The 12,801-nt window shown below is 46.9% G+C and overlaps 1 protein-coding gene across 1 annotated transcript in view; it reads right to left on the minus strand.

Moving 5' to 3' along the window:
• Window positions 1–327: 327 nt before the first annotated feature.
• The window catches only part of tmem87b (transmembrane protein 87B), a 64,562-nt gene continuing 52,088 nt past the window's right edge, over window positions 328–12,801 (minus strand). The window contains exons 16-21 of the mRNA XM_078398798.1: window positions 11,089–11,192; window positions 8,710–8,777; window positions 7,721–7,788; window positions 5,928–5,977; window positions 3,229–3,259; window positions 328–1,826 (exon numbers count right to left, since the gene is read on the minus strand). Coding sequence (XP_078254924.1) covers window positions 1,785–1,826; window positions 3,229–3,259; window positions 5,928–5,977; window positions 7,721–7,788; window positions 8,710–8,777; window positions 11,089–11,192 — 363 coding nt within the window. The 3' untranslated portion in view covers window positions 328–1,784. The remainder of the gene's footprint in view (window positions 1,827–3,228; window positions 3,260–5,927; window positions 5,978–7,720; window positions 7,789–8,709; window positions 8,778–11,088; window positions 11,193–12,801) is intronic.

Consider the following 12,801-nt stretch of genomic DNA (forward strand, 5'->3'; position numbering starts at 1 on the left):
TGAGGCCATGTGGGGCGTGGGGCGGTGACGTCACCTTTTGTCCCCTATTTGGGATTGAGAACGTTGGCAACCCTATTGTAGATGGAAATTTTAAAGATATCCCACGCACTGGTTTAATGGAACACCCACTGCTTTTCAACATGGACGCTACAATATATATATTTGTAATTATCTTTGTTCAGAAGGCACCAAAAAGTAAACTCTGACAAGTGCTGTACTGCTGTTACTCCTGCAAGGGCAACATGTACACAAGGCCACCAGATCAACCGACCACCTAATTTGCTCAGTAAATAGACTCCAGTTGAATCCAATATCAAAGCACCTAATAGTATTTTTAATATATACACTGATCCTTCAAACAAATGATCCAGAAAGAAATTTGATAAATTAAAGAAAAACAATGTCATAAATCATAATTCACAAAATATTTTTTACAAACATCACTTAAGGGACCTGGCTCTCTCAATAACTGAAAGACTAACTTGGATATTCATGATACAATTATTTTCAGATGATCTTTTGCTCCCCCTCTCCCCATTCATAACAAAGATAGAGTCCCCCTTCCACCCCATCAGCCGTCGTATACAACAAATTATCCTCCAACATTTCCGTCACCTCCAATAGGATCCCACTACTGGCCACATCTTCCCATCTCCTCCCCTTTCTGCGTTCCGCAGAGACCGTTCCCTCCGTAACTCCCTGGTCAACTCGTCCCTTCCCACCCAAACCACCCCCTCCCCAGGTACTTTCCCCTGCAACCGCAGAAGATGCAACACCTGTCCCTTTACCTCTCCCCTCGACTCCATCCAAGGACATAAAGTCTTTCCAAGTGAGGCAGAGGTTCACCTGCACCTCCTCCATTGTAATAGTGAGGCCCAGCACAAATTGGAGGAACAGCTCCTCATATTTCGCTTGGGCAGCTTACACCCCAGCGGTATGAACATTGACTTCTCTAACTTCATAGTCCTTGCTTCCCCTCTCTATCCCCTCCCCCTTCCCAGTTCTCCCACTAGTCTTCCTGTCTCCGACTACATCCTATCTTTGTCCCGTCCCCTCCCCTGACATCAGTCTGCAGAAGGGTCTCGACCTGAAACGTCACCCATCCATGTTCTCCTGTATTAAATGGAATGTGTTGTCAATATAATACAGAGATTCACATTTCAGGTGCAGAGTCTTGAGTCAGTCATCATCTCTTGGGAGATGATCAAAAACATTTTTTTTTACAAAAATAAAAGATTGTAGTGTTCCTACAGCAGTATGCATTAAACCATAATATAATTTCTATGATCAAAATAAAGGAAACTGTATTTAGAATTTATTCATACAGTATATTGTGCAAGCACTCTTAGGAATAGACGATACCCAGAGCAGATCTATGAAATTATAACTTTCATAGAGTGTGGACAGAACTTTGTTATTCCTATCAAAAAATTCCACCTGCACCAGATCACAGAGCCCTTTATTACATGAGGGGAGGGGAATGGGGAATAAGGGAAAATGGAAGACCCCTACTACTTCAATAGAGAACTGAAGCAAAGCTTGCTTGCAGTTCCACACGCTGGATTTTCTTTTGCACGATTTTCCATCTCAATTTCACATCAAATTAAAACGTGAGCATTACACATGAAGCAAACGAACACTTGGTGCCCTCTCCGCTGATTGCTCCAGTAATCTTCTCCTTGTCACTTCTCCCTAAACTGCCCGATCTGTTTGCTGCACAGAGGTTTGGTCAAGCACTCCAGACTGAGTTAGAGAGGAAAGTACGCTCGCATTCCACACCATCTTCACTCCATCTTTGACATTTCATATTTGATCGTCACTATTTCCTAATTTGGAAAGAGAGACAAATATTAGTATTTTAGTTTAGTTGAGAGATACAGTGCGGAAACAGGCCCTTTCGGCCCGCGCCGACCAGCGATCCCCGCACATTAACACTATCCTGCACATACTGGGAACAATTTTTACATTTATACCGAGCCAATTAACCTACAAACCTGCACGTCTTTGGAGTGTGGGAGGAAACCGAAGATCTCGGAGAAAACCCACGCAGGTCACGGGGAGAGCGTACAAACTCCGTACAGACAGCACCCGTAGTCGGGATGGAACCTGGGTCTCTGGCGCTCCATTCGCTGTAAGGCAGCAACTCTACCGCTGTGCCACCGTGCCGCCCAATTCTTCCTTTAAAATATTTTTGCCTTTTTCTCCACAATAAATACCATCCTATTGCATAATCAAGGTGCATTTTGTTAACTTTGGATCCCTAATTCACCTTAATATTTTCCTGATTGAAACACACAGCCTGTAAACAGGCCCTTCGGCCCGCTGAGTCCACGCCGACCTCCTATCACCCGTTCACACTAGTTCTATGTTACCCCACTTTTGCTTCCACTCCCTGCACACAAGGGGCAATTTACAGAAGCCAATTAACCTACAAACCTGCACATCTTTGGGATGTGGAGGAATCCGGAGCCCCTGGAGGAGACCCACGTGGTCACGGGGAGAACGTGCAAACTCCGCACATAGACAGCGCCCAAGGTCTAGATGGAAGCCAGGTCTTTGACGCCGTGAGGCTGCAACTCTACTGTGTCGCTCTGAAAGAAATTGAGACAGGCTCTTGCTCATGTGCAGAGTGCTTCGCCCAGGAAATAAAGGACTGGGAATACTGAACTAGATGTATATCTGAATCCTATCTATGAATGGGTATGTACAATATGCTCTGAACTTGAAGATTGATTCTCTCGATGCAGGGGTGATGCTCTAGGAGTATCTTTGCCAAACATCATTGCAAAATGCAATCTGTCTCTCCCTCCAGAAACCAGAAATGAATCTGATTTTTGTTGAGTGGGTAAGCTGGCTATATTAGCCGGCTGGTGCTGACTGTTGAATCTTGCGTTCAGCATTGTTGCCAATAATGTGTCCTCCTGACCGTAGGACACTTAAAGCAGAGTTTCCTGTAAATTCGCTTTGTACCATTACAGTGCCGTAGATGATCTGCAGAAAACACTGCTGAGTATTTTGCAAGCAGACCCACCCTAGCAGAAAGCTCAAATGACACAGGCGTTAATATAATCCCCACGCTACCCACAGCTGAGTATTTACCAGGGGTTGCGCTGTGCATTTCAACCACAGACCAGATGGCAATTGAGCAACACAAGCAACTTAATGACCCAGGAGAGCAAAGCAACAACTGACTCCATCTAATGAATCCTCGAGGTGGTGTGTACTTACTTCATCTGAATCCAGCAACAGGGGAAGTGCACTGAAACATAAAACATTGCATCAGCCTTTGGCAATCATCCTCATCAACGGCAATGAGCAAGAGTGTGGTAATCAACTACACATTCAGCACCTGCCTCGCACGTGATAGCTCTCTCCCAGCTCCAACACTCACCCTGGCCCAGTTTCCGCCTTCCCTTCAAGCATTGGGTTCACGGGAACATTTGTGATACTGCTGTGCATCCTCTTTTTTGAAAAAACGAATTTAAAGGAGACTAGTCCAAGTAGATCCGTTGGGCCCAAACCTCTTCTGCATTGGTGCAGCACCCTCCCCTCACCCCCCCTCCCCCTCCCCCCACTCAACCCCCATTTATCCTCCCTCCTCCCCCTCCCTCCCTCACCCTCCCTCCCTCACCCCCCCCCCTTATCCCCCCTCCCTCCCTAGGAGATAGATTTAAACTTTAAAATGTGAATAACTTTAAAAATATAACACCGATTTCAATGAAACTTCTTCCATTAGCACCAAAGGGACGACGGTGAGTAAGGTGGGCCTAAAATTGTCATGCTATCGTGTACAGTTTTGGCTGTAGTTCAGGAACAAACAAACAAACAAACGAGAGTTTTAGTGTAGAGATGTGTGAGGCTAGTTGTACTTTTTACACGGAGGGTGGTGGTGGAACGTGTTGCCAGGGATGGCGGCAGACACAGCTTTTAGACAGATATGTGGACATGCAAGGAACAGAGGTGTAGGAACCATGTTCAGGCAGAGGAGATCTGGACAGGTACATGGGTAGGACAGGTTTAGATGGGCCAAATGGACTAGTGTGGATGGGGCATCTTGCTCGGTGTGGGCACGTTGAGCCAAAGGACCCCTTTCCATGCTGTATGGCTCTGATTCCATAAATGTTACTTTTATTGATTAAAATCAAAACATGACGTCTAATGTTTTCATGCTATATGGCTCTATCAGTTTATCTTCACATTGTGTCCTGCACAGATCATAAGGTCATAAGCAGTCACAAAATGCTGGAGTAACTCAGCGGGACAGGCAGCATCTTTGGAGAGAAAGAATGGGTGACGTTTCAGGTCGAGATCCTTCTTCAGACTGAGAATTATCTCCAGAGATGCCGCCTGTCCGGCTGAGTTTCACCAGTATTTTGTGTCTATCTTCGGTTTAAACCAGCATCTGCAGTTATTTCCTACACATAAGGTTATAAGTGATAGGAGCAGAAATAAGCCATTTGGCCCATCAAGTCTAGTCCGCCATTCAATGGGTGATCCATCTTTCCCTCTCAACCCCATTCTCCTGCCTTCTCCCCATAACCCCTGACACCCGCACTAATCAAAGATTTATCTATCTCTGCCCTACAAATATCCATTGATGTGCGGGCCAAAGGGCCTGTTGTTGTGCTGCACTGTTCGAAGCATATAGGGGTATGAATGACTACCCAGTACACCTGCTCCTCAACTTACGATGGGGTTACATTCTGACTAACCCATCGCTAACAGAAAATATCGTCAGTGGAAATACATTGAATACACGTGATCACGTGGGCGGAAGCGAGCGGCGGCTCGCTACGAGTCGCTGCCGTTTGCACCATCGCAAAGACGAAATATCGTAAGTGGAAGCATCGTAAGGCGGGGAGCACCTGTAGTCCAGGAACCTGCTGGTCTGGCACAACGCGAATCCTCAGCATGATGGTTCAACAGCATATCCAACATCAAGTAATGCAACTAAATGCTGGGGCACATGGGGTCGTCAGCCTGGGAAGGCAGTCCATCTAGGAGAGGGAAAACGCGGATCTAAAACCTCCACTGCCTTGTGGCCGTATCCAGTCATGGAAAAAGCTCCAGGAGTAAACCTCAAGAAAAATCCGGAGTGGGAGTCCCTGAGGCAGTTGATCGTTGTCCACAACCTGGTTCTGGCAGCTCCTGCGATGGCGCTGGTGCCAAACTGTAACGGCCCTGCTGTTCCTTTGGATGGATCAGTGACGTGGAGAGGGGGGACGTGCTGCACGGGCAACAGCCTGTCCTTCATATGACATCACCCAGGCTTGCATCCGACCCACACATCCACACTGCTCTAGCCCAGGTGTGGAGCAAGCAGCCAACACCCAGCATGCATCACCCATGGTCAGCCATGACCGAGGGGGGCCTTAATTAACTTTAACGGCAACTAAATGGCAAGTAGACACTAAATGCTGGAGTAACTCAGCGGGACAGGCAGCATCTCAGGAGAGAAGGAATGGGTGACGTTTCGGGTCGAGACCCTTCTTTAGATTGATGTCAGGGGAGGGGGCGGGACAGAGATAGGATGTAGTCGGAGACAGGAAGACAGTGGGAGAACTGGGAAGGGGGAGGGGATAGATAGGGGCAGAGGAACTATCTGAAGTTCCTATGAGAAGTCAATGTTCATACCGCTGGGGTGTAAACTGTCCAAGCGAAATATGAGGTGCTGTTCCTCCAATTTGCACTGGGCCTCATTCTGACAATGGAGGAGGACCAGGACAGAAAGGTCAGACTGGGAATGGGAGGGGGAGTTGAAGTTCTCAGCTACCGGGAGATCAGGTTGGTTATGGCGGACTGAGCGAAGGTGTTGAGCGAAACGATCGGCGAGCCTGTGCTTGGTCTCACCGATGTAGAGAAGTTGACATCTGGAACAGCGGATATAGAATAATCTGGAGTGGGTATAATAAAATGCTGATACTTACACATCTGTTATCGAAGGAATGTTGTCTTCTACCCACTTTAAATCTTCATCCTATTAATAATAAAACAAACCATGTTTCAGGTGGAGGGTCAGGGTTATTATTGTCACATGTACAATGTACAATGTACATGTACAATGAAAGCTTTGTTTTGCACGCTGTCCAAACACATCAGATGTACCATAAATAGATGCAATCAGTTCAAACTCAAGTACAATAGATAGAGCAAGGGGGAAAGTGCAGAATATCAGGACTGCACGGTGGCGCAGCGGTAGAGTTGCAGCCTTACAGCACTAGAGACCCAGGTTCAATCCTGACTATGGGTGCTGTCTGTATAGTGTTTGATTTAGATTTTTAGATTTAGATTTTAAAGATACAGCGTGGAAACAGGCCCTTCGGCCCACCGAGTCTGCGACGACCAGCGATCCCCGCACATTAACACTATCCTACACACACTAGGGACAATTTATTTTAACATTTACCCAGTCAATTAACCTACATACCTGTACGTCTTTGGAGTGTGGGAGGAAACCGAAGATCTCGGAGAAAACCCACGTAGGTCACGGGGAGAACGTACAAACTCCGTACAGACGGTGCCCGTAGTCAGGATGGAACCCGAGTCTCCGGCGCTGCATTTGCTGTAAGGCAGCTACTCTACCGCTGCACCACCGTGCCGCCCTGTGCGTTTTCCTTGTGAGCTGAGTGGGTTTTCTCCAGGTGCTCTGGTTTCCTCCCACACTCCAAAGACGTACAGGTTTGTAGGTTAATTGGCTTCAGTAAAAATGGACCCCAGTGTGTAGGATAGTGCTAGCATTTGAGGATCGTGGGTAGGCCGAAGGGCCTGTTTCTATGCTGTATCTCTAAACTAAACTAATATAGTCCATCAGTTCCTAAGACAATGTCCAATGTCCTCAATGGGGTAGAGGTGCATCAGACAGTGCCCTAGCGTGCGGAAGAAGCTGTTCCCGAATCTGGTGATGCGTGCTTTCAAGTTTCCGTACCTTCTGCCGGACGGGAGCAGGGAGGAGGAGGGATGAACGGGTTGGGAAATGTTTTGAAAAGGCAATGAAAAGCAAGGCAAAAAAAAATAATCTGCAAATAAGTATAAATGAGGATTTGAGTTTAGGAGTAAAGAGGTCCTTCTGCACTTGTACAGGGCCCTGGTGAGACCACATCTGGAGTATTGTGTGCAGTTTGGTCTCCTAATTTGAGGAAGGATGTCTTTGCTATTGAGGCAGTGCAGCGTAGGTTCACGAGGTTAATCCCTGGGATGGAGGGACTGTTATATGAGGAAAGATTGGAAAGACTGGGCTTGTATTCACTGGAGTTTAGAAGGATGAGAGGGGATCTTATAGAAACATATTAAATTATAAAAGGACTGGACAAGCTAGATGCGGGAAAAATGTTCCCAATGTTGGGGGAGTCCAGAACCAGGGGCCACAGTCTTAGAATAAAGGGGAGGCCATTTAAAACTGAGATGAGAAAAAACTTTTTCACCCAGAGAGTTGTGAATTTGTGTAATTCTCTGCCACAGAGGGCAGTGGAGGCCAATTCAATGGATGAATTTAAAAGAGAGTTAGATAGAGCTCTAGGGGCTAGTGGAATCAAGGGATATGGGGAGAAGGCAGGCACGGATTACTGATTGTGGATGATCAGCCATGATCACAATGAATGGCAGTGCTGGCTCGAAGGGCCGAATGGCCTCCTCCTGCACCTATTTCTATGTTTCTATGAGACCCTTTTTCGGACATTGAGAGTCTGAAGAAGGGTCTCGACCCGAATCGTCAACCACTCACCAATTTTGAAGATGGTTTTGCTAATCCATTAGCACCCCTTTTGGATGTTCTCTTCTTCATTCCATCGGCTAAACAGTACATAGACAAAAACATGGATGATTAATGAACAACTGTGTATTTCACTCAATGTCTAAAATAAAGACAAGAAACATACACTAGTTTTATACCTAATTACTATTGTGTAAAAAAAGTCAGGCTGCACATCTTCATACATTTGTTTTCAGCAACAAACAATTTTGAGAGTAATCTTGACTAATATTTTTGTAACCCTGTTTTGTTTAGTGTAATTTATAGTTTAGACTAGACCAAGTGGACCCATTGGGCCCAAACTTCTCCTGCATTGGTGCAGCACCCTCTCCCCCCCCCCCCTCCCCTCCCCCCCACTCCATCCCCCTCAACCCCCCTTATCCTCCCTCCTCTCCCTAGGAGATAGATTTAAACTTTAAAATGTGAATAACAAAAAATATAACACCGATTTCAATGAAACCTTTTCCATTGGCACCAAAGGGACGACGGTGAGTAAGGTGGGCCTAAAATTGTCGCGCTATCATCTATCGTGTACTGTTTTGGCTGTAGTTCAGGAACAAACAAACAAACGAGTTTTAGTATATATAGTGTGGATACAGGCCCTTCAGCCCACCGAGTCCACCCGAACCAGTGATCATCCATACAGTAGTTCTTCCCAACACAGGAGGGACAATTTAACAAGCCAATTAATCAACAAACCTGCATGTCTTTGGAATGTGGGAGGAAACCAGAGCACCTGGAGAAAACCTGTGCGGACACAGGAAGAACGTGCAAACTCCGCACAGACAGCACCCGTAGTCCGGATCGAACCCGACCATACTTACATCTGGCACAATCAGGCAGCAACATTACCACTCGCCACTGAGCGCCCTCCAGTCACAGAACGGGCATCAATTCAACAGCCACTGCACCCTCAGAAGTAATACGTGATACAATATTTCTGAATAGAGATGCACACTTACCAAAGTTTTCTAGAATCAGTTCATTCACCTCGTCGTCTGGATCATCAATAAGAGGGGTAAATGCATATCTGAAATCGATCATGAGGGGGAAATGCCACAATCAGAATAAAGACCAAGTTCACAATCTCAACATAATAAACATTGCCTAATCCTCCAAAATTAGTGACCCAGGGAGCATGCTTACATGACATTTTACATGACATGAGTGCTTACACGGCATTTTAGTTCTCGTTTATTTGAGTTATAGAGTCATAGAGTGACACAGTGTGGAAACAAGCCCTTCGGCCCAACTCGCCCACACCGGCCAACAATGTCCCAGCTACACTAGTCCCACTTGCCTGCGCTTGGCCCATATCTCTCCAAACCTGTCCTGTCCTGCCCAAACCTGCTCTATCCATGTACCTGCCCAACTGTTTCTTAAACGATGGGATAGTCCCAGCCTCAACCACCTCCTCTGGCAGCTTGTTCCATACACCCACCACCCTCCGTTTGGAAACAGTTACCCCTCGGTATTAAATCTTTTCCTCTTCACCTTGAACCTATGTCCTCTGGTCCTCGATTCACCTACTCTGGGCAAGAGACTCTGTGCATCTACCCGATCTATTCCTCTCATGATTTTATACACGTCTATAAGATCCCCCCTCATCCATATTATGTTGTTTCCAGTGCACTATGTTTACATATTGTGTTGTGCTGCTGCAAGTAAGAATGTCATTGTTGTATCTGGGACTCACGACAATAAAACACTCCCTACTGCCAGTGGCCTCGGTGTCACCGAATTGCAGCGTAGGGAGGGGCGGGGGGGGGAGGGGTGAGGGGGGGTGGGGTGGGTGAGCCTCTGCATTTACTTCAATGGGGCTTGAAATCAGCATGACAACAATGAAAACTTGCAATCTTACACCATAACACTGTGGCTATTTCATCAATAATAACAATTCAATTTGTCAAAGCTAAACATTATCAACACATTATCTGAAGATTTTTGTGATGTGATGTGTTGTATGTTCATTTTAGTTTGGAGATACAGCGTGGAAACAGGCCTTTTGGCCCACCGAGTTTGTGCTGTCCAACTGCCACCCATAGAAGATCCCACACACCCTGGACAATTTACAGAAGGCAACTAACCTACAAACCTGCACGGCATTGGGATGTGCGAAGAAAACCGGAGCACCCGGAGAAACCCACGTGGCCACAGGCAATAGACAATAGGTGCAGGAGTAGGCCATTCGGCCCTTCGAGCCAGCACCGCCATTCAATGTGATCATGGCTGATCATTCTCAATCAGTACCCCGTTTCTGCTTTCTCCCCATACCCCCTGACTCTGCTATCCTTAAGAGCTCTATCTAGCTCTCTCTTGAATGTATTCAGAGAATTGGCCTCCACTGCCCTCTGAGGCAGAGAATTCCACAGATTCACAACTCTCTGACTAAAAAAGTTTTTCATCATCTCTGTTCTAAATGGCCTACCCCTTATTCTTAAACTGTGGCCCCTGGTTCTGGACTCCCCCAACATTGGGAACATGTTTCCTGCCTCTAACATGTCCAACCCCTTAATAATCGTAGTAAAAAGGCAGAACATACGACCCAGTCACCCGGAGACAACCCACGCGGCCACAGGCAGAACATACAACCCAGTCACCCGGAGACAACCCACGCGGCCACAGGGAGAACGTACGACCCAGTCACCCGGAGACAACCCACATGGCCACAGGCAGAACGTACGACACAGTCACCCGGAGACAACCCACGTGGCCACAGGGAGAACGTACGACCCAGTCAGGATCGAACCCGGGTCGCAGAGATCAGGCAGGATAGTAGTGCTGAGGTAGACCAGTCACGATCTTGTTGAGTGACAGAGCAGGCGCCAGGGGCTAAAAGACCTACTTCCAATCCTAATTCTTAATTTCTACTAGACCACGTTGGGCCCAAACCTCTCCTGCATTGGTGCAACACCCTCTCCTCTCCTCCTTCCTCCTCCTCCTCCCCTCCCCATTCCCCCCTCCCCCTCCCCTTCCCTCCCCCCACTCCATCCCCCTCAACCCCCCTTATCCTCCCTCCTCCTCCCCTCCCTCCACCCCCTCTCCCTCCCTCGGAGATAGATTTAAACTTTAAAATGTGAACAACTTTTAAAATATAAAACACTGATTTCAATTAAACTTCTTCCATTAGCACCAAAGGGACGACGGTGAGTAAGGTGGGCCTAAAATTGTCGTGCTATCATGTACTGGTTTGGCTGTAGTTCAGGAACGGACGGACGGATGGATGTTCTTAGAGGAATCAGGCCATATGCAATTACATACTGGCACCAGAACTAAAGGAAGGTAAAGTAGAGGGGAAATGAATAATTCAACTATCCACGAAAAATAATAGAAAGACTTACCTCTGATTATTTGATGATGGTCTCCAGAGGAACATTATAACTAAGAGAATCGCAGAGAAAAGCAGTCTCCAGAAAGCATCATCCACCCAAAGTTCCATCCAATCCTGCCAATTTTTAAATACAGAGAAAATTAGATTCAACCCAAACGACAATGTACAAATTGGGAGCTTGAATAAGAAGAGGTGATGCAGCGGTAGAGTTGCTGCATTACAACACTTTCAGCACCAGAGACCAGGGTTCCATCCCGATTAGGGGTGCAGGAAAAAAAACTGCAGATGCTGGTATAAATCGAAGATAGACACAAAATGCTGGAGTAACTCAGCGGGACAGGCAGCATCTCTGGAGAGAAGGAATGGGTGATGTTTCGGGTCGAGACCCTTCTTCAGACTGATGGCCGAGACCCTTCTTCAGACTGAAGAAGGGTCTCGACCCGAAACGTCACCCATTCCTTCTCTCCAGAGATGCTGCCTGCCCTGCTAGGTTACTCCAGCATTTTTTGTCGACCTCCGATTAGGGGTGCTGTCTGTACGGAGTTTGTATGTTCTCCCCGTGACCGAGAAGGAAGCATGCAGGTACAGCAGGCAGTGAAGAAAGCCAATGGAATGTTGGCCTTCATAACAAGGGGAGTTGAGTATAGGAGCAAAGAGGTCCTTCTGCAGTTGTACAGGGCCCTAGTGAGACCGCACCTGGAGTACTGTGTGAAGTTTTGGTCTCCAGATTTGAGGAAGGATATTCTTGCTATTGAGGGCGTGCAGCGTAGGTTCACTAGGTTAATTCCCGGAATGGCGGGACTGTCATATGTTGGAAGACTGGAGCGACTAGGCTTGTATACACTGGAATTTAGAAGTATAAGAAAATAACTGCAGATGCTGGTACAAATCGATTTATTCACAAAATGCTGGAGTAGCTCAGCAGGTCAGGCAGCATCTCGGGAGAGAAGGAATGGGTGACGTTTCGGGTCGAGACCGGAATTTAGAAGGATGAGAGGAGATCTTATCGAAACGTATAAGATTATTAAGGGGTTGGACACGTTAGAGGCAGGAAACATGTTCCCAATGTTGGGGGAGTCCAGAACAAGGGGCCACAGTTTAAGAATAAGGGGTAGGCCATTTAGAACTGAGATGAGGAAAAACTTTTTTCAGTCAGAGAGTTGTGAATCTGTGGAATTCTCTGCCTCAGAAGGCAGTGGAGGCCAATTCTTTGAATGCATTCAAGAGAGAGTTAGATAGAGCTCTTAAGGATAGCGGAGTCAGGGGGTATGGGGAGAAGGCAGGAATGGGGTACTGATTGAGAATGGTCAGCCATGATCACATTGAATGGCGGTGCTGGCTCGAAGGGCTGAATGGCCTCCTCCTGCACCTATTGTCTATTGAGATCTTCAGTTTCCTCCCACACTCCAAAGATGTACAGGTTTTTAGGTAAATTGGCATGGTGTAAATGTAAATTGTCCCTAGTGTGTGTGTGTGTGTGTGTGTGTGTGTAGGATAGTGTTAATATTTGCGGGGATCGCTGGTCGGCACGGACTCGGTGGGCTGAAGAGGCTGTTTCCGTGCTGTATCTCTAAACAAAACTAAATTCTAAATGTGGATAGTGGCAAATTATAACAAAGGATAACAATTTTAACGAATGGTGGAGCTGCTGCCCTACGGCACCGTAGACCTGGGCCCGATTCTGACCTTGGATGCCATGTGGATGGGTTCCTCCTGGTGCCCT

This window comes from Rhinoraja longicauda, chromosome 5 (assembly GCF_053455715.1).
Source record: "Rhinoraja longicauda isolate Sanriku21f chromosome 5, sRhiLon1.1, whole genome shotgun sequence".
NCBI classification, from domain to species: domain Eukaryota; kingdom Metazoa; phylum Chordata; class Chondrichthyes; order Rajiformes; family Arhynchobatidae; genus Rhinoraja; species Rhinoraja longicauda.